The sequence below is a fragment of the Pteropus vampyrus genome, unplaced genomic scaffold (assembly GCF_000151845.1).
Source record: "Pteropus vampyrus isolate Shadow unplaced genomic scaffold, Pvam_2.0 Scaffold217, whole genome shotgun sequence".
NCBI classification, from domain to species: Eukaryota; Metazoa; Chordata; class Mammalia; order Chiroptera; family Pteropodidae; genus Pteropus; species Pteropus vampyrus.
Genome location: NW_011888998.1, coordinates 2,357,812 through 2,380,009, shown reverse-complemented (window position 1 = coordinate 2,380,009; position 22,198 = coordinate 2,357,812). Strand labels below are relative to the sequence as shown.

The 22,198-nt window shown below is 41.6% G+C and overlaps 1 protein-coding gene and 1 pseudogene across 1 annotated transcript; one reads left to right on the top strand and one right to left on the bottom strand.

Moving 5' to 3' along the window:
* Positions 1 to 4,159: 4,159 nt before the first annotated feature.
* Positions 4,160 to 11,181, top strand: LAX1 (lymphocyte transmembrane adaptor 1). Its single transcript, XM_023538310.1, has 5 exons — positions 4,160 to 4,248; positions 6,773 to 6,882; positions 7,260 to 7,370; positions 7,986 to 8,071; positions 9,939 to 11,181. Exons 1-5 carry the CDS (start codon positions 4,160 to 4,162, stop codon positions 10,851 to 10,853), a joined length of 1,311 nt encoding a protein of 436 aa, XP_023394078.1. The 3' UTR covers positions 10,854 to 11,181.
* A 9,095-nt stretch (positions 11,182 to 20,276) lies between these two features.
* On the bottom strand, positions 20,277 to 20,923 carry LOC105300746 (annotated as a pseudogene).
* Positions 20,924 to 22,198: the final 1,275 nt, after the last annotated feature.

The window sequence follows — 22,198 nt, the reverse complement described above, 5'->3', positions numbered from 1 at the left end:
GCAAATGAACCGGGCGGGCGGGTGGGAACCACCACCATTAAGGCTCCCACGATAGTCCTGCCTAGTTATCCCAGCTCCTGACCTTCAAAAACAGAGCCTGGCTGGATTTGTCTTCACATGGGCGATTTGGACATTTTGACCCAGCAATACTAAAGCCACCATTAACCCCTTCCTAGAGCGGAGGAGACCCAACGCAGAAACTCAGGGCTCTCTTCCCACAGGAGGCAGGGAAGCCAGGCCCTCTTGCTTTGGCTGATGAGTGCACAACAGGAATAATGACTAGACACTGACTTCTTCCTGAGTATCACCCATTACACAGTTAGATCATAAATTTACAGCAGCAATAAGCGCCTAAGAGCAGTTCTCGGAGGGCCCCGTTAACCCTGCGGGTCAGGCACTGTGCCAAACGTCAGAAATACAATAAATAAAGCAGTCCCTGCGTGGAGGGGTTTCCAAACCCCTCTGAGGAAACAGACATTTCAACAACTGACCCCAGCGTCTGAGAGGTGCTATCACGTGTGGCGCCATGGGGGGCTCAGCAGAGCAAGAACCCAGTTCTCAGAAGGGGAAAGCTTCACACAGGTGGTGACACTGAGGGTGCTTTTTATTAAAATAACAGCTTTTTAATAAAAACCACTCAATCTTTGTAATAAGTCAAGCAATAAGTGTCCAAAACAAGTAACAAAATACCTCAAGCCCCCAAACCCAGAAATAACCTGTATAAGCTCTTAAAAGGTAATTTTAAGAATTACCTCTTGGAATTTTACAAGAGGAAAAGAAACCGCTGTTAAAATGAAGAAACTTATCATGCAAAGGCCCCAAGTATAAAAGTGACGAAAAGCTTGGTCTGCCTAGAATACAGAGTGCCGACAAAAGGGTAGTCAGCCAAGACCAACCACCACCCCGGACAGGGACCGAGTCTGTTTTATGTGCAAAGCCAGTGCCTAGCGCCATGCGGTGGACCTCCCATAAATATGCACTTAAAGAATAAAGTAGCACATGGAAGGTAGGCAGGTTAAGCATCTAGAGAGGAAGAGAGGAAGGCAAAGCAGCCAGTCCATTAAGTATAAAGAAATGAGCATCATGCATCATGAGATAATAAAATAATAGCAGCCCCATTTAACTGCTTTTGCAAATGCCCCAAGTCCAAGGCCAAGCATTTTTCCTTGTTAGCCCAATTAACTCTCACAACCGCTTTCCCTAAATACTATTATTATTGTCATTTTACATCCAAAGAAACACCTAAAAAGGTTAGAGGGTCTGCCCAAGATCACCCAAATAGCAATTTTGATTCTGAACTCACGTTGATTCTCTTAACACAGGGCTTCTATCTTTCCAAAGAGGATCTGAGAGGTTTTTGGCATTAGCAACATCAATGAGTTAATGTGCAGGCCCTTCCCCTCAAAGGGCTTTGCCCACTTGGATACATAAGTTCTATTTAAAACAAATCTTAATACTGCTAGAGAACAAAATTCAACAGAGTAAATTTGAAGATCTAATTGACTTTATTAAGCAATTCATGAATGCAGCAGCACCCAATCCAGCAAATAGAAGGGCACTCTGAGGGGTTTATAGAAAAAAAGATGGGGTAGAGGAGTTATTAGCAAAATAAAAAAGGGGGAGTATTTTTAAACCAGGACATTTTCTTTTGCGGGGTAAGGGAAAGGCAAGGGTTTTGTCAAGCAAGTTGCCTCTTCTTCCTTTGGGAATGGAGAGGGCCCATGTGACAGATTACCTTATTGGCCCTTGACCTGGAGATTTCAGACTGGTTGACTAAGATTAGATTTCTGGGAGAAGTTGAAACTGAAGTTAAATCAGGTATTAAGTCTAGGTTTGATAACACAGGCTTCAGCACAAGTAATGCTATTGGGGCCTGTGGTTTTCTCTTTAACAATACTTTAGACTCATATGTCACATTCAACCCCTGAAATCATTAAAAGGGGTTAAAGGGAAACACTAGAGCAATCAGGTCTAAAACATATACCCTGTTTCCCAGGAATGAGTAGTTTCCTCCCACTATTACAATGAATAATTTCAGACACTTATTTAGTGGTTTAATTGTTGGTTTAATTAGTTTATGTACCATAGGGAGGAAAAAAAGAGCAGGGTGGAAGGGCACAGCCAGGGCCTAGAAACCTGGAGCTCTGTCTGTACCTGGGAGCCTCCTTTGAGGAGGCTGTTTCCCTCAAGCGTGGGGAAGGAGGGAATCAGAAGACCAGAGGCAAGATTAGTCTGACTCAGACAGGCTGGGTAGATAAGAGATGATCACATGCAGGAGGAAGTTCTCTAGTAAAAAAAATTTTAAGTAATAGTCAGGGTTCTAAGGTTTGGTTCCATCTGCCCTTCCCGCATATCATCTTTCAAGTTCCTGTTTCGCACACAGTCTCCTATTGGTTCCAGTGGCTCAGGACAGACCTGGGAAGCCTCTCTATTCCAATAGATCCAGCCATGAATTGGAGTAATGGATTTTTCCTATGAGGAGTCCTAGTTCTTACTCGGTCCTGAACTAAAGAAGTGGACAGAGACCCAAATTCTAGCTTTAGAACTGGTTGCTTCTGAGCCATCTCTGCTTTCTGCCAGGTAAGCCTACTTGCGGGGTTAAGGGGGGGCAGTGAGGATCTGGAATGGCAGAGCTCCAGGGAGAGCCAGCCAGGGACCTCCTCCCTTGGGGGCCCTGTTTGAGCCTGGGCACATACGAGGCAGGGGCTGACAGCTCAGGGAAGAGATGGGAGAGAGGCATGGTGATGAGGCACTGGCTGTCTTCCCTGCTATCCATCTGAGAATCTAATTTCTTGTGGAAAGCAAATTCAGAGGCTCTTCTTCATACCCTCATAATTCTCTTAGTGGCTCCTTCTCTTTGGATTCTCCCAAGATGCAAAGAGAGTTTCACAAGGTTGATAAGAAGAAGAGGAGAAGGAAGTTAGAAACAAATTTTGAACAATCTTCAAAGTTTAGGACACTTTAGGTAGACACAGGGGATGAACAACTGGTTCTGTGACAAGCAGGACTGGATTCATCTGCTCCAGAAAAGCCCTGTGAGTGAGACAGCCAGCAGCTGGGGGCCTCTGAGGGCAGGGTTTCAGGGAGTGTGTGTGTAGTGGGGTGCGGGGGGCGGTGCTGAAATGGCCTCCAGGAGCCCTGCTAAGCTAGCATCACTCCATTCTGGGGTAATACCTAGAACAGAGGTTCTCAAAATGTAAAACACAGATCAGCTCCACCAAAATCACCTAGGCAGTGTTTATGAAAACAACCTTTGTAAACCTGGAAGCTTGTAAAACATGAAATGCCTCGGAAACCCAGGGTGAGCAATCACAAATGCCCCGCCACCTTGCCCCTCTTTAATCGCACTCCCTACGGACCACAGTGCACCTGACCAATCCAGGGAACAGCAGGTGCAGGAACGTGTTTTCTTCTCTTATTAAGAACCGAGTAGCATTTCCTGTGCCCCATGCTTCATTAGCACATTGGTGGTATCCGTTTCCTGTCCCTGACTCTCTGTTTCCATTCTGGCAAAGTGTTTGCTCTTTTCTCTCTGCTTTGGGGGTTGGGGAAGACGAGCTTCTCACAGAGCCTCTCTCAGGCCTCTCGGCAGCTTCCACCTTTGTGCCCCTCACACTTGCACCAGAACGCAGAGACTATGGCTTCTCCCTGACCCACCTCAAGGGCAGCACCGCGCCCCGACAAACTCTCCCCTCCTACCGTAGGCATTGTAGCCACATCCAGGTAGAACCAAACCTGCTGTTTTTGTATTTGGGGTCAACTCAGCCTGATGTTTCAGGGGTTGAAACAAGGTAGGGGGTTTGTTGGGGGGAAAGAAAGTGCTAGAAATAAAGATTGAAAGTTTAAAATCAATAGACTTTTATTGTGAGGGACTTTGATGAATAAAGATACAAGAAGAAAAAGTTAAGAGAGTGAAAAGTTGTGCATTAGGGAATGTTTGGGACACATGGAGATCAGGAGGATTTCTGTTATTGATATACTGAAAATAAGTGGTTCTACTGCTCAGGATTATGTATAAAATACAAACCTATTTTGCCTTTTTCCCTGGGAGTCAGCAATTTAGGAAAAGCCAGGAAACATGGCAGACATGCTGGCTAGCTGATTATGATTAAGAGAAGGCTTAGAAGGAGAAGCTGAAGCCAGAGAGGTTCCTGTGACAATGGATGCCCTCACCCCAACCCTTTCAGAAATCAGAGGGACTACCTCGGAGCCCAGTACTCTACAGGTCACTCTCGGCAGTCTGGACAGGTGAGTGGCTCAGGGTGGTGAGCTTCACCCTTCCCTGAATTACACAGAGGGCCCTGGTCTACCTTGGGGGGCTTCTACTCGGCAATGGTACCATCTCTTACAACCAGGCTCAGGTCCACTGAGACCATCAAACTCTAGGCTCAGAGAAGTTTGCTACTGCTGGGAGGAAAGGAATAGATATTGAGGAAGAAAAGGAGTCGCTGAGGGAGAGAAAAGCCATGATAACACAGGATTTTCTTAGAGCTAGCTGCCTGGCCTGGCTGGACTTCTCACCTCACAGAGGCCCCAATTGCAGCCCTCAATCTTTCCCATCTCAGGGCTCACCAATTGCCCCTCAGAAAAATACTATATCCCACCATGATGAAAACAGAAGTCCCACTTTTCCCAAAGATGTGTTTTTAGGTCCTAAAAAATTTGTCATAAACGAAAAATGTAATCATAAATATAATAAAGATATGTCTTTAGAATATAAAGGTTCGCAGAACTAATTGTGGATATCAATTTCACTACTATATCTTTACTTTCAATATTTTACTAACAAAAAAGTCCATCAGCAGTTGAAACTTTAGGAACGCTGGTAGGTATAAATTTTAGTGCTATGATAACTGCTATGAAACAGAGAGTCAGGGACAGGAAATTAAAATTAATAAATTTTAAATCGCTGCAGTTTGGGGAAATAATTGTTATTACCATGACGAGTACATGTCACTTTGCAGGTAGACAGGTGCATTGATGAGGAATGAATTCATAAAATCAGAAACCTGGAGCACCCACCCCAAAGAATAATTTCTGTATTTATTCACTTGTTTATTACTCACTCATTCATTCATTTAAGAAATTCTTATACCTGACACTGTTCCAGGTAGCAGGTAAACAAGGCACACAAGTCCATAACCTCCTGGAGCTTACAGTCAAGTGGGAGAGTCAGATAGAATCAGATAAACAGTGTATAACATAATGTCAGTCATGAACGCTATGAAGAAAAACCAGAGCAGAGTAAGGGGACTGAGAGTAATCAGGTGTGGCCAGGGAAGACCTGTCTGAGGAGGTGACATTTCAGAAAAGACCCAGATGAAATGTGGGACTGAGCCATGCCGACAGCTAGGAGAGAGAGCAGCAGGTCTGAGACAGGACTGGGCTTTGCATGGGCAAGGAACAACAAGGAGTCCTAGTGGTCAAAGTCAAAGGGAAAGTGGTAGGAATGAGGTCAGAAGGTAGGCAGAGGCCAGAACATAAGGTATCATGAAGTCTTCTCTGGGTAGGGACTATGGTTGTTATCCCAGGTAGGATGGCAAGTCATGGGGGTTGCAATCAGAGGAGGGATATGATCCGATTTACTGTTTAGAGGATCATGCTGACTCATGAGTGAAGATAGTACATTGGGGCTGAGAGTGAAAGCAAGGAGACCCTTTAGAAAGGTTCTTACAAAAGTCCACATGGAACACACAATGGCTTAGACCAAGGGGTGGTAGTGGAGGAATGAGAGGTGATTGGGTTTGGGATAAATGCACAGAGTCGAGCAACAGAATCTGCTGGTTGACTAGAAGTGGGACATGAAAGAAATAGACAGTAAAGTAAAGGACAGTCTTAGACCGAGCTACCAGATGATGGGAAACACCAGAGGAGGAGCAGATTTATGGGAGAATAAGAGTGCTGTTTCAGATAGATTGGCTTTGGGATGTCTGTTAGGCAGCCTAATGGAAATATCCAGTATAGAGTTGGATAAACAAGACTAGAACTCAGGAGAAAAAAAAAAATCCCTGATAGATTACCTGGTTCCTAATATTTAGGAGTAGCAGATCTGCTAGCGATTCCTCCTGTAACCTCAACTGGCTGCTTGCTGTTACAATAGGCAACTCAGAGCAGTAAACCCTGACCTCCAATGGAATTGCAAACAGCACAGAACTTGTTCGGTGCGTTTCCATTGGTTAAATAACACAGAACAGAGTGTTGCTTGGAGACCAGTCCCACAAGTTGGTGCTGCGAAGGCTCTCCAAGTGCATGCCAGCTGGGACTCTGTCACAGAGCCACTCCTTAATTATAAATTGGGTAATCTTCTCCTCTCGGAAAGATGGGAAGCCCAGGAGTAGGAAGCAAGGACAGATGACTTTGCAGATTTGGAGGCCAATGTGATGCAGTGAAAAGAGCATGATCTTTGGGCCCAAACCCACCTAGACTCACATTCCATCTTTGCTTCTTCCTACCTGTGTGATCTTTGATATGTGACTTTACCTTTCTGAGTCTAAATCTCAGGTTCCATGGCCACAAAAACAGATGGGATTGTTGCAAAGATTAAATAAATATCACATGCAAACCCCTGGTATCCAATATGCATTCACATGGGATAGCTCCTTCTCCTGTGTCCATGAAGAGATGACCCTCTTCCACCACATAGCTCAGTTTACCCGGCCTTCCCCTACCTGGCTCCCATTCCAAATCCTCGGGCTCGAACTCCTAAAGAAAGCATCTTCTCCAACCTTCCCACCTCCCACGGCTGGGGCCTGGCACTCAGTTTTCCTCATAGATCTACAGACCAGAGCATCGGCATCTTTTCTGGGCTTGCGGGACTCCTCGCCCTCCTCCTGGTCATCGCGGTTGTCTGTGTCCTGCGGAACTGGAATAAACGGAAGAAGCGTGAGTCCCTTGTTTGTCCAAAGTTGAGACACACTAAGACCAATAATCTAGCCTGCCATTTAAAGCTCAATTTATTTCCCAGGGATAAACTATTGCACCAGGGAGTCCTCTGTTCTTATCTGACACACTGGTCCTTGATTTGCTCAACATCCTAGGCTGTGGCTCCAAAAGACTTGGTGCTGAGTGTAGTTCCATTTGGAAAGTCATTGCCCTAGTACCTCTGGGCCCCTGCTCTGTCCACCGAGTCCCTTACTCTTAAAGCTCAAGTAGAATTTGTCAAGTCTGATCATGTAGTTTTTATGATGCAGGGTGAGGTTGGGGAATGCTTTCAGGGACCATCCCATCCCCAAGAGTTTCCTTCTCTCATTGCTGTGCAGGACAAGGTCCTTACCTGCGAGTTACCGTCATGCCTTTGCCAACTCTGCCTAGACTCAGACAACAAGCCAAAAATATTTATGACTCTTTACCCCAGAGGCAAGAAGAACAGGGTAAGTTTATTTTCCAATCCATGGAGTCCCAACATACAAAACTCCTAACCCCAGAATGCACCTCTCATCACCTAGAAGCAACTCTCTCTAAACTTTCAGAAATTTCTGACCTTCAGGGAGCAAGAAGAAGAATGGGATAGATAGACTACAAGATGAGACTCCAGTGAAAGAGCCTAGAGAGTTCTAAAAAGGGAGCAGGGGTTTGTCTAGGTTTAGGGTTTTGATTTTCCTTGGTGTCAAGGTAACAGAGGACGAGTGGGTACATCTAGGAATGGGCAAGACATTCAGAAGGAGAACATGGCCCCCAGCATTACAAGCAGGGAAGATTCTCACCAGGAGCCTCCTCCTCAACCTCCCACCATTGTGCTAGTGTTCTCTGGCACCACAGAAGCTGCGGAGGGCTCCAGGTCTCAGAGCACATCATCCTTCTAGCTCTGACCCTCTCACCACACCAGCCCCCCAACACCAGACACCACAAAAACCCACTGCACTCACGACGCACCAGCCCCCCAACACCAGACACCACAAAAACCCACTGCACTCACGACGCAGGGAGTGTTAAGGCTGAAGCTAGGACTGGCTGCCTTTGTCAGGATTTGTTCTCTGTCCTTTCAGGGAGACGTCAGTCAAGGAGCGTCCGTATTTTCAGTACCGAGAGCCTCTTCTCCAGAAACTCTGACAGCCCTCCCTCGGCGCATATGGTAAGAGTCACGTGACATGACTAGCTCTTTGGGAGAAATGACTTGTCTGACAGAAGAACTGAGGTGAAAATGTCCTAGGTCCCAAATCTTGTCACCACAGACAAACAGCACGCCCTTTGGCACTCACCCTTGAGGGCTATTAATAATCGGGAAGACAAGCCTCAGGACCACCACTGCTCAAGTAGAAACATTATGAAAAATGGAGCAAGGGCCTGAGACTTTAAGAAGGACGGGAGGGGATGAGTACTCCAGGACATGATGTTAGAACTGCAATGGGTTGTTTTAACAAAGACATGATAATGTGCTTATTCAAATGAGCGTTGTCCTCTTCAAAGTAATCATCTTAGGAGTGTCACAGATATTCCAGCATTGTTGTTAGTACTCAAAACAGACTTAAAACCCTGCTTTGGGAATTACTTCTGGGACTTGCGTCAAGTTATTTCAATTAGCACTATAGCTGGTATAGAAAGCGTTTGATCAAATGGGAGCTATCCTTTGAGGCAGGAGTCCCCAATCCCTGGGCAATGGACCCATACTGGTCCATGGCCTGTTAGGAACTCACAGCAGAAATTGAGTGGTGGGCAAGTGAGCGAAGCTTCGTCTGTACTTGCAGCCGCTCCCCAGCACTGGCATCACTGGCTCAGCTCCACCTCAGATCATCAGGCATTAGATTCTCATAGGAGCACTGGTCCCTGGTGCCAAAAAGATGAGGGCCGCTGTTTTAAGGTTACAAGGGGAAGGTTCCAACTGATAACAATAACCCCATATGTCATGCTCTGGCTCTGAAGGCAGGAGTCCCACACAGTGTGGGACAGAGGCACAGGGATAGCAGAGGGACTGCTTTGAAGTCAGGGTGCTCATTTCCATGGATAAGTCCTTGTCTACTTTTTAAAGAATCAGTCCCTTCGGGCTGGTGGTCATCTCAAGCAAATGCAGTTATGCTTCTGATGTTTTCTGTTGTTACTTGGCCTCTCTTCACCATGTGGCCACCTCCATGTTGCCACCTTTGTTGCTTCTTCTCCTGCCAGTCCCATCCTTGGGCTCCACTGATAAAGTGCAGGAAAGAGGAAACTGTTTGAGGACTCGAGTGGGTCTTGAAGGGATTTTGCATCTAGAGCTTAGACTTCAGCTCAGATACATGTTTAGCTTGGACTAAATGTTTGAAGGACATTTTGAGCCTGTAGCCAACATTTAAAACTCTAAGTCCAGATGTCCAGCTTTTCTTGAAAATTCAGATATTCTAGAAACATCAGACCAGAATCCTAAATGACCATAATCAGCTGATTCTGTGCATCAGCTGCCCCTTAATAACAGGAAACATTTTTTAGTGTTTTCTGTGTGCCAGAAGATATTCTAAACACTTTACACATGGAAATCCATTTACTCCTCATGAAAACCTTATGACGTAGATACCATTATTATCCCCATGTAGGAAACCAAAGCACAGAGAGATTAGGTAACTTGCCCAAACTCAGCACAGAGTGGTGAGGCTGGGATTGGCACCCTCAGTCTGAGCCTTTACCTTTAACCACTATGCTATGTTGCCCCTCAATGTGCTCTGAATTGGCAGGCTCTCTCCGTTAATAATATTATCCCCACACCCCATTGAACTTCCACATTGTGGCCAAAAAACAATTACAATTTATCATCACACTTACACTGTTGCTTTCCCTAATTTCAGTCCATTTTGCTCATACCTACCTAGCATCTAAAGCCTTGCATTTGGAGATCCTGATTCAGTGCTTTTCTATAAGATGGAGAACTGGGTGAAAAAATGATCAGATAGCAGTACTGGGTGGGGAAGAAGAAAGGCTTTGTTCTTGGTTCTGCTTCCACCCTGTCACTGGCTTTCTCTTCTTGCTCATAGCCCTCCCAAGCAGACAATGCCCTCCAGGTGCACAGAGCCCATAGCCATGCTGTGAGCTGTGCTAGGGGCATCTATGACAATGCCACGGAGGCCCAGATGTATGGCAACCCCATTCCCTCAGCACACTACATCAATGTCAGAGCAGCTGGAGACAGCCTGAGCATCTCTTCAGAAGATTCAAGAGATTATGTCAATGTTCCCATAGCAGAAGAGGTTACTGAGACTCTAGCTTCTACCAACACCCTCCCCAGGAACCTTCTTGTCTTCCCAAGTGCTCAGGAGCTGGAGTCTACTGAGGAAAAAAATGAAGGCTGTGGGGATGCCCATAACAGCACCAGTTTTTGGTCTCCAGCAACTGAGAGCAATGATTCACTCAGCGATGAGGAAGGCTCTTCTCAGACCTCAAATGACTACGTCAACATGGCAGGGTTGGATCTCAGGGCCATCCAAGGGGAGCATCCCTGGATGTCTTGTCAGTGCTGCAGAGATTATGCAGATGTCCCACCAGCAGATCTCAATAGAAGCCAGCAGCAGGCAGAAGAAGTGACATCCTCAAACACAGACCATGTAGAGCGCAGGGCAGATGGTCTAGGAACCCACGTCCAACTTGCAATGCAGTCAGGGAAGTTCCTGGATTTAGGTGATTATGTGACTTATCAGCCACCTGCACAAAATGAGAACAGTCAGATGACAAATGAGGACTCTAATGACTATGAGAATATGCTAGCTGTCAAGTTAGAAAGCAGGGACTGCGAGCAGGGACCAGACACACAGCTCCTTCCTGATGAATTAAGATCCAGCCACCCAGCTGGAAAGCTACATGGAGTAGTCTGTCCTGCCAGATCCAAAGCCACTACAGGTCTTCTAACGAAGACCTTTGACCATCCTAGTATTTCAGTGGATTCATTTAGTTAGGCTAAAAAGAGGCTGAGAGGAGTAGGGAGCTAAGAGGCTTGCAAAGCAAAGGTTTGGGAAAGCAAGAAAGAAATTCTTCTCAAGTAGGGTGCCATTATCTCTCATACCAGTCTAAGAATGTTTGCTGCCATTACCTTTAAGGACCGTTAGGAGATCAAAAATGCAACAGTACTTTAGTGCACCATGGAAATATAAAGTAGTCTAAAATCATTACCTTCACTCATACCAGCAAGCTGCAAAGCAAAAATATGGATTATTTCGTAATCTAGGCAGAGGCTAAAGGAAGGGAGAAATGGGAGTGGGGGTGGGGGACAGTTTCTACTTTAAAATGAGGGTAGACAACCAAATGATGGACAGGATGTGGAGCAACAAGAACTCTCACTAATTGCTGATGGGATTGCAAAACATAACATCTACTTTGGAAAACTGTTTAGCAATTTTTTATAAACATACACTTATATGACCCAGTGATTCCACTATTAGGTATTTACCAAAATCAATTGAAAACTCTTGTTCATACTCGAGTTTTCAAAAACCATACATGACTGTTTACAACAGCTTTATTAACATTTTCCAAAAACTAGAAATAACCTAGATCTCCTTCAGCAAGGGAATGGATATGCTGTGGTATATTCATATAATGAATATCCATACTCAACAGTAAAAAAGAATGAACTAATAATTCATGCAACAACATGAACTAATCTTAAATGCATTTTTCTAAGTGAAAGAAGCTAGACCTAAAAATCTACATATTACATGATTCCATTTATGTGACATTCTGGAAAAGGTGAAACTATAAGGATAGAAAACAGATTAGTGATTGGCAAGTTTGAGAAAAGGAGCAGAGTTTACTACAAAGGAATTTTTAGAGTAATGGAGCTGTTCTGTATAGGACTGTGGTGGTAGATACATGACTCTATGCATCTGTCAAAATGCAAAAAAAAAAAAAAACAACTGTATAGCATACAGAGTGACTTTTATTGAGTGCAAATTTAAAAAATTAACCAGGCTGTCAGGGGAACCAACGATGAAATACGAGTTGTGACAAATGAATCTAACTGTATTACAAATATATGTTATAACATCACTGAAGCAGGGAGTGAGGAGGAGCTGGCCTAATTAACTTTGGAAAACAATGTTTTTACTTGAATTGTAAGATAAAAACATAAAGAACTCTACATAAACACTGTACCCTAGTTAGTAAATTTGTATTTCACAGGAGTATAGATTAGCAATCCTGATACTACTTGAAGTGTTTATTAAGATTGAACAAATAAGTAAATATATTATAAATAAGGGGAAGCAGGTTTCTTACTATCAGAGAGAAAAGTAACAAATGAACAAGTAGGAAAGACTCCAATGAACTATGGTGCTGGATTAGAGAGTTAGGGTACAGTTGGAACATGCACACATATATATGAGTAGATACAGTAATAAATATAGGTATACATTTCTTAGCTCTGTCACTAAGGGCCTCAAAGCAATGTCACCTCAGTAGCAATGAACACACTAGCACTCAGATCTTGGTTTCTAAATATCATTCTCCAATGAAAGGAACCAGAGCTCCTTGGAGAAATGGCTCTTTCTAGGCCTGGGGCAGAGAAAACACAGAACAAGCTTGACCATCTTGTAGAAAAGGAAAACGCAAAACAAGGAAAAGAGAAAAGAGAAAGGAAGAAAAGAAAAATAGAAAGGAGTGGATGGGGGAAGGAAAGACAAGATGAGGACATGTCCAAAGGAGCCAACTGAAAGAGCTCCCAAAGCAAAGCCAGAACAATTTCAGCAGTAAAAATAAATAATAACATAAATTTGTAACTCAAAGAACAAAATAAATATTTATAATTGACACCTGTACCAATGGTCAAATAAATAAAATGTAAGAAAGGGATAAAACTTTCTTACAGATAAATTACAAATAATAAACATAGAAGAAATGGGGGAGATCACCATTAAGACACCACAGAATAAATGCTGTGGGTAAGTTCTGATGAATGCTCAAATTAGTGGGTGACACTTTTAGGAAAACTAAGATAGTTGCAGGGCCTCAAAGGCTCTTCTCCAAAATATTTATTCATCACTGTGATAATTTTAACACATGTCCACAAATTATTTGATACTCCCCCCGAACTTAATTCCCTTCCCTTTCAATGTGGGCTAGACTTAGTGGCTGTATTCTAACAAATAGAATATAAAATGGGGAGGGGGGAGTAAATTTGGAGTGGAGAAACTTGGCAGATACCACCTTGATCATGTGGTCAAGAATAACTCACTGGTATGAGTCATATTGCTATATGATCAACAAAACAGATACTTCACCTCTGTGGTATTCTTCAAAATCCACAGCCCCAGTTTTATCATGAGAAAAAAACGTTAGAGAACCCAAATTGTATGCATTCTACAAATACCTGAGCAGAACTCTTAGAAGTGTTAATGTCATGAAACACAAGGAAAGGCTGAGAAACTGTCAGATTGGAGGACACAGAGGATACACGATGACTAAGTATAGCATGATACTTTGGATTGTAGCCTGATACAGAAAAAGGACACTAGCAGAAAAAAATGGTAAAATTCAAAGATGTTATATTTTAGTTAATAGTAGTATGTCAATGTTAGTTTCTCAGATGTTAACATTAAGGGAAAGTGGGTGAAGGGTATACAGGAACTCTCTGTACTATCTTTGCAACTTTTCTGTAAATTATTTCTAAATAAATAATAATTTTAAAGCATGAATAAAGCTGAGAGTGAAGACAAATAGCTCATCCCATTGAAATAAGTGTGCTTCTGTTCCTTCTTCTGCAAAATGGATATAACATAAAGCACATCTTCTGGGTGTTTGTTTTTTGCATTGTTTTGTTAGCATATACATACAATCTCCCCTATCAATCTACATCTTTTTGCCTGCTGCATCATTAAGTCAAACATATGTTGACTTAAATATATTTAAGTCCTTGGTATTCACCCTGGCTCTTAACACAAGGCCCGAGATAAAGGTGGGTTATTGATAATTGATGATTGATGATGTGATTTCAGTGCACCTACTTATAGCGCAAAATGTTGAGAGAGGTTTTGATGATGTTCGGGAATGGAGGCTAAGACCTAAAGCTGAGTAGGTATAATGGTATAAAACACCCCACATTCTGAGGTCAAAGTGCACCAACTGTTAGGAGTCAGCCAACACTCTTCAGGAATTACTGAGAGTGGGAAAATTAGTATTACCATATACTGCTCTCCACTTCACCATGTCCCTACTCTACAAGAGAGGACACAGAGGTGACTAAGGCTAGCCTTTGAGGAGTTTGCTGGTCAGGAAGAGAGGTTCTTTTCTCCTTCACTGCTCCCCATCCCTGGGGGTGGTAACCATCTCCTTCTGCGGAGTGCTTGATGCCCCAGGAGAAAGAAGAGAGCATCGTCAGAACTGAGAGGGTGGGGCTATGAAACAGCTGGCCACCCACTGTTGGGCATGGCAAAAAATAAGAGCATCACTAAGGGGGAGTTAACTGGGCCTGGGCCGTCTTGTTGGCACCACCTCTACAGCGTGCCAGGCAAGGGCCTCTAGGACAAACCTAAAGTGTCCTCACAAGCACTTGCATGGGGGCTAGAGACTGAACACTTATGTGCCCCCAAAGTTCATATGTTGATGGTATTTGGAGCTGGGGCCTTTGGGGGTAAATGGGTCATGAGAGTGGAGCCCTCCTGAATGGGATTAGTGCCCTAGTAAAAGAGATCCCAGAGAGCCCCCTCAACCTTCCACTATGTGAGGACACAGCCAGAAGATAGCTGCCTGGGAGTCAGAAAGTGGGCTTTCACCAGACACAAAATCTGCTGGTGCCTTGATCGTGGACTTCCCAGCCTCCAGAACTGTGACAAATAAACGTTTGTTGTTTAAGTCACCCAGTGTGTAGTGTTTTTGTTATAGCAGCCTGAAGGGACTAAAACAATGGAAGAAAGGCGGATTATTTCAGGAGCTAATTCTCTCACATCTCGTGACTGTATTGTCGGTAAATTTTTTCAAGGCTCTCGGATTCATCCCACAGGTGGCCAGCATTTAAATTCCTGCCACACAGAGAGCACCATGTCAGTCTGGTGCTGATAGCCAGGGAAGCAGCAACAAGTACATAGAGCGGATGGCAACCTTACCCAGTCAAGTAAGAGATTTATATCAGATGTGAAAACAAAGACTTGGACAGAACTGAATCTTAAGTACTGGCATGAGAGAATTCTCAGAACCATGAGAGAATGAAAAATTATAGGATCAGAATAAGAAATTGTTAAGAAAGCTACCACCTGGTAGGAAAGGGAGGTTCAACCTACCACAGTTGGGGAGTGGGGCCTGGAAAAAAATAAAGCCAACTCATGTTTATACCTCAATAATCCAGTTACACTCATATACATTCTCTCAAATTGAGAATGATTCATAAATTATATATTATCTCACATTAGATAGGTAATTTTTCTATTTCTTGTTCTGAAAATTTTTACCAATGAATGATAAAAGACTTTCTATAGAATTATAATTTTTTCTTTCACTTTATAGTTTTATTTTCTTACATTAGATACCAGGAAATTTTGAGTTGAATTGTATGCCCAATTGCAGTAGTTATCTGATCTCATATGCATGATAATGCTAAACATGAGGAAATTTTTTCAAGATCAGGATGAGAAAATAGATATAAAAATAGTCCATTATAATTCCTTAATTACTTAAATATAGTGAATTAACTATTCAAACTTATGTTATTTTGATTGTGACCACATTCAGAATACACTATGAAATGCAGAAGTTTGCTAAGTGTCCTCCTTCCTTCTGTGTCTCCCACCCTCTGATGGTGAGCAGAAGACAGATTTCGTTGCCCCTCTGGCATGTCTCGCTCCCTGAGCACTGCCTTAGTATCATGGAGCTTTATCATTACTTCTGGTGTTCCTGTGGGCTGCAGGCCCACATCTACTTGCAAATACTTCTAGAAACTCTGAGTCTTAAACCAACCAATAAGTTGCTGTCACAGAAAGAAGGTAACGGTGTTCCTAGAAGACACAAACAACCAAGGAAACCTATCGTATCCTTTCTTACTTGTGTTACTTCCTTATATTAGTTGACCACTCATGCTGAAAACGATGACATAGCAAGAAAAGGGAAAATAGGGTAAACCATACTTTCTTTTCCTTTCAGTCTTCCCTTACTCTCAATAAGCAGAAGAATGTCGGTAGAATTGCGTGTATCAAAAAGTGGAGGCAACAATTCTACTCACCAAGTATGATATGTGGGGCGTTCCCTCACCACCAAGCAATTTTCCAGCTGGGTATCCTATAATTCAACTCAGTACTGACGCTATCTACCCAGAGATAGCATCAGATTCCACAGGTTACAAGCTCAGTCCCAGTTGCAAGTCCATGTTGTCACTTGTGCTTCTGACTGACTATCTATAAATCAGAGGTTCCCAGGACCCCCTCATTGGTTCGATTAATTTTCCACAGAAGCTCATAGAACTCAGGAAACCCATTTGTTCACTAGATTACCAATTTACTGCAAAGGATATTGAAGGATACAAATCAACAGCCATACGAAGAGATATATAGAACAAATCCCAAAGGAACTTCTGTCCACGTGATGAAAGCACTCTGTTTTACCAATTTGGAAGCTCTTTGAACTTTGTCCTTTTGGGTTTTATGGGGACTTCATTACATAAGCATGATTGATTAAATCATTGGCTATTGGCAATATGTTGAACCTCCAGCCCCTCTTCCCTCTCTAGAGGTCGGTGGGGAGGTGAAGGTGTGGGTAGTGGTGGGACTGAAAGTTGCAACCCTCTAATCACGTGGTTGGTTCTCCTGGCCCTTGTACTTAGGTGTGATCCAAAAGTCACCATTAACATAACAGAAGGTACTTTTTTGTCACTCTCATCGCTCAGGAAATTCCAAGGGTTTTAGAAGTTCTGTACCAGAAACAGGATGAAAACCAACTATATATTTCTTATTATAAATCACAATCACAGGAGTAAAAACCATTGAGTTCTTTTGTGCAGTGTTGCCATTGTTCTGATAAGATGAAACACAATTAATTATTGTTATTTATAGTAGTTATAGTCTAGAAAGTCACCATAAACACTGAATTAGTGAATACGGAACCATACTGCTCCTAAGAGAAATATAGTGTTAGGTTCTTGGGAGCTTCTGATTACATTTTCATCAACTGTCAATACATAACCTTGTTTTAAGTGTGTTTCTATTTAATGACACCTTATTTAACATATACCGTTGATTCATTAACATTGGAACTCACCACCAACTACACTATAACTCATGCCTGAATGAGGCTTATCTGGCACATATATTTTCTCCATATGATACATCACAGCCTTTTTGCCCTTTGAACACTAAACAGTACTTCAGTACTACACTTGGGAGTCATTTGAAACAGTGAAATAACCAACGAAAAGTACACAACTGCAAAAAATGTGGCACTAATTAAACAGCAAAAATGACTTGTTTACAATTTGAGAGCTGAAACGAGAAAGCAGAACTTTGCCTTGTTTAACCTCAGGTGGGACCTGCATGTTGGACAACTGAAATTTTTCCCACTCTGCACATGCTCTTGTCTATGAATGACCAACAGTGCCAAGAGTATTGGTTTTGAGGTTACAAATAAATTTTAGCAAGTAGGCAAATTCACAAACAGAATCTATGAATAATAAAGATCGACTGTATGCATATACCAGTTATGAAATAAAAATTGTGTAATTTTAGTGATTCCACATATGAGTTAAATGCTAATATATTTGTATTTAAACTGGCATTGCACGATATAAAGATGAGTGGTAAAATTCATGTTAACTTAAAATTCTAATGTTACTTACAATGGCATTAAATAGAAAGTAAGAAACACCATGACAAGTCGAGAGAGAGACTAGAAGGAAAAAGCTTCATATTTTAGCACCTCTAATAGCACTTTTTTCCCATTTTTTGAACAAGGGGTCCCACATTTTCATTTTGCACTGGGCTCCACAAATTATGTAGCTGACCCTGTTCCCCTGGGCATTCATTCCTTCCCTGCTGTTGGGTTTATGTGCTTACCTAAATCTCTTCACAGGAATATGGGATATTCCATCTCCCCATTCCAACTACGGAAAACACATCTCTTCTCACAAGAACTCTGGCTCCATCAGTCTTCTCTCTCTCCCAGCACACTATGCCCAACTCTAAGTTTTGCTGTCTTGAGCGTCAGCTGGCTAGACAGTGAAGAGTCATCCCCACTTATGCTAACAGACTCCTGTAAGGAAAGACAAGTCCTAGGACAAAGGTCAAACAGACAAGGATTCTTCCATCTAAGCTTCCATTTTTCTATTCTTTCACATCAAGCTATGGACCTCTGACTGGTCCATTCAAGCAGTCAATTTATTAAAGTAATAAAATCTAAAATCATGGAAGTTTCAAAAAAAACAAGGGGAGAAGTTGTATAATCTCAGAGTAGTAAAAGTCTTTCTAAACATGAGTCCAAACCTAGAAAGCTATAAAAAGAAAGATTGATAAATTTGACTTCTATATTAGTTCTCTGTTGCCACAAACTTAGTGGCTAAAACAACATAATCTTATTCCCTTATAGCTCTAGAAGGCAGAATTCTGAAATGGGTCTCACAAGACTGAAACCAAGGTGTCAGCAAGACTGTAATTCCTTCAGGAGTTTCCAGGGAAGAATTTGTTTCATTGCCTTTTCCAGTTTCTAGAGGCCGCCTGGCCCATCCTGCATTTTCAGAGCACACACTCCAACTCTGCTTCTGTTGTCACACCTACTTTTCTGACTCACACTTTCATGAATTTCTCTTAAAAAGACCCTTTGGATGACATTGGGCCCACCCAAATAATCCAGGATAATCTCCCCATCTCAAAATCCTTGATTTAATCACATTGCAAAGTCCTTTTTCTATGTAAGGAAGCATATTCACAGGTTCTGGTATTAAGACATGACCATATTTTCTCTACCACAACTACATAACAGATTAATATGTCTGATGATAGATAAATCTGATAATATCTCAAGCCCTGTTATAAGATTCAGAGGAGTAAAAAGTTGTGTCCATGTGTCCTGGAGAACCTTGTCTAGAAGAGAAGAAAACTCATTCTTGACAATCCCAAATCAAGACATAATTCTCCAAGTGTGTTCTAATTTTGCAGAATCTTAGATGAAAAAAATATGTATTCAGCCGCTGTTGAGTGGAATGCTCCAAAAATGTCAGGTCAAGTTGGCTGCTGTGGAGGAGAAACTGTTTCATCATGTGACCACAGCTGGACCCGCAAGCTAGATCCAGACCAGAACAGATATTGCTTCACGTACACACCCTTGGAGACTATCTGATCGACCCCTCCCCTATGCCTCTGTGCTGATTCTTGGAACAGGCAGTTGCACTGTCCTGAGAAAGCATGTAAGGCATTCTTCTCTTTATCCATGGCAGGTCACCAGTACTCCCATCCATCCTGCCCTATTCTATATAATTCTTTAGTGCCTGCCATGTAGCACAAAGGATACCCATGTCATCTTGCAGCCACCCAAGAAATATGTTGTATGTAAGTTCCCTTAATAAACTTTTGATGTAATGCTACGGTTGTCAGCCTCTTTGGTCTCTCAGCCCCTGGGAGATTTTCCCAACAGTTGATAGTGTTTTTTGAGTCATCTATACCCTTACTGATTTTCCTTCTACTTGTTCTATCAGTTACTCAGAGAGAAGTACTGAAGTCTTCAAATGTAATTTTGGATTTGCCTCTTTATCTTTTGGATTCTACCTATTTCATCTTCAAGTATTTTGAAGCTCTATTGTTAGTTGCATGCACATTTAGGACTGTAATGTCTCCTTGGTGAATTGACTCTTCAGCATTATTTAATGTCTCTCTTTATCACTAGTAATATTCCTTGTTTCAAAGTCTTCTTTATCTGACATTAACAGCCAATACCCTCTCCTGCCTTCCTCACTTTTTCTCTTCGCTTAAAAAAAAAGTTTTATTTTGAAATACTTTTAGACTTACAGAAAAGTTACAATAATAGAGATTCCCCGCTTATATTTCACCAAACATCCCCCGATGTTAACATCTTCCATAATTATGATATAATGATGAAAGCTGAGAAATTAATGTATAATAGTATAATAGGTATAATAGTATTAATTAACCTACAGACTTTATTTGGATTTTACCAGGTATTCACCAATGTCCTTTTTCTGTTCCAGGATCCTTTACAGGTTCCCACATAACAGTTGTCATATGATTTCTTATTCTCCTCCCATCTGTGGCAGTTCCTCATTCTTGCCTTTTCTTGCAAGTTCTTTCATGATCTTTACACTTTTGAATAGTACTAGTCAGCTTTTTTTTGTTTAGTTTAAATGCATTTTTTAAAAGACAACCTACACGACATATTTTTCTTGAAAACAATGCCTCCTATCCAAATAAATCAAAGTCAAAAAATAAAGAGCTCAGGATAACATTCAGTCCTATTTGTCCTAGTCGTGGTGTGTGGATGAAAAGCAACAGCTTGTTATGACGACGACAGAAAATAGATCCAAATTGCCAAATTTGTTTATCTTTCTTCATTTCTTAACCATCCTTAAAGAAAATCATATATGGAGTCACACCTTCCTCGTGGTAGTCTAGCAGAGCAACCATGCCACCTGGATTCATATTTTCACTAATAAAGAACTGGTAGTTTTTTGATATTAGCAAGGATGTGCTTGATGTGTTCTGTTGTCCCTGTCATAAAAGGTTTTACTCTTTCTGGTCTGTGTTCTTCAAGTTTCTCTTTGATTGATTTCATGTAATCTTTGATATACTTCTTATAGGCTTTTTTTGTGAAGCTCATTTCCTGTAAATGATGGTTCATGACAATATCAACATCAGTGATTACTGTGCTTTGTGCACCTTCGCCCTCAATGCCTTTAGCAAATGCATTCCATTGCTGATTCACTGATGAATGAGTCACCAATGTTACCCTTTGTCTTACTAACCATTTTCCCCTCCACCTCCAGGCACAGTCTTTCCATGATCTCTTGAATCTTGTAGATGTCCAAGAACATCTCATCATGGTTGATGAGGTCCCGCTAGATATCATGATGGCAGCTGGAAGGAGATGACTGTGGCACTTGACTTAGCAGGAACCTAGAGTTGGGAGCTAGCACAATGCAGCCAGAGTGGCGCTCCATGGAAAAACAGTACTAGCAGTTATTTTGTAAAGTATTCCTCAGTTTGTTTTTGTCTGGTGTTTTTTTGTTTGTTTGTTTGTTTTCTTTCCCTCATGATTAGATTAAAGTTATGCATTTTTGGCAAGAAAACTGCATAATTTGCCCTTCTCCGTGCATTATATTAGCAGGTACATGATATCAATATGTCTTATTGCTTGTGATGTTTAACTTGATCTCTTGGTGTCTGCAAGTTTTCTCTACTGTAAAGTGACTATTTCTCTTTTTTGTAATAAATAAATATCTAGAGGAAGATACTTGGAGACTATTCAAATACCCAACTTCTTTTCAATTTTTATGCTATTAATTTTAGCATCCACTGGTGAATCTTGCCTATAACAATTATTAGATTGGTGGCATAATAATGATTTTTCTATTTCCTTCATTACCCCTCCATTTATTAACTGTAATTTATCTGTAAGGAAGAGCTGTCCTTTCTTTGTCACCAGCTTTCTTCTGATTAGTGTTTGTATGGTATATCTTTTTCCATCCATTTACTTTTAACCTATTTATGCCTTTGAATTTAAAGTGGGTTTCTTGTATGTAGCCTATGTTATGGTATTTTTAAAAATTACTTATTGACATGAAATTCAGATAACATAAAATTAACTCTTTTAAAGTGAACAACTCAGTGGTATTTAATACAATTACAATTATTGTGCAACCATGACGTCTATTAAATCCAATCTGACAATCTCTGCTTTTTAATTATTATATTTAGACCATTTACAAGTAATATAATCATTAATATGATGAGATTTATGACTACCATATTATTATCTGTTTTCTGCTTTTCTGTTTTATTGGAGTAACATTGGTTAATACAATTATATAATTTTCAGGTGTACATTATAATTTAACATTTGTATATTCTATTGTGTGTTTACCACTCAAAGTCCAGTTCCTTTCCGCTACCATATATTTGATCCCCTTTACCCACTTCACTCTCCCCTACCCTCCTATATTTGACCCGCTTTACCCCATCTACCTCCCCCTTCCCCTCACCACTCCTTACCCTCCGATAACCACTAGTCTATAGTCCATGTCCATGAGTCTCTGTTTGTTTGTCATATTCCTTTGTTACTTTTAGGTTTATATCCCACCTATAAGTGATATCATGTGATTTTA

Excerpts from the sequence above, each read along its gene's own strand:
- LAX1 (XM_023538310.1), top strand. The coding sequence starts at position 4,160 with ATGGATGCCCTCACCCCAACCCTTTCAGAAATCAGAGGGACTACCTCG. Across the intron at positions 4,249-6,772 it reads ACTCTCGGCAGTCTGGACAG|ATCTACAGACCAGAGCATCG; the intron begins GTGAGTGGCTCA and ends TTTTCCTCATAG. Across the intron at positions 8,072-9,938 it reads GCCCTCCCTCGGCGCATATG|CCCTCCCAAGCAGACAATGC; the intron begins GTAAGAGTCACG and ends TCTTGCTCATAG.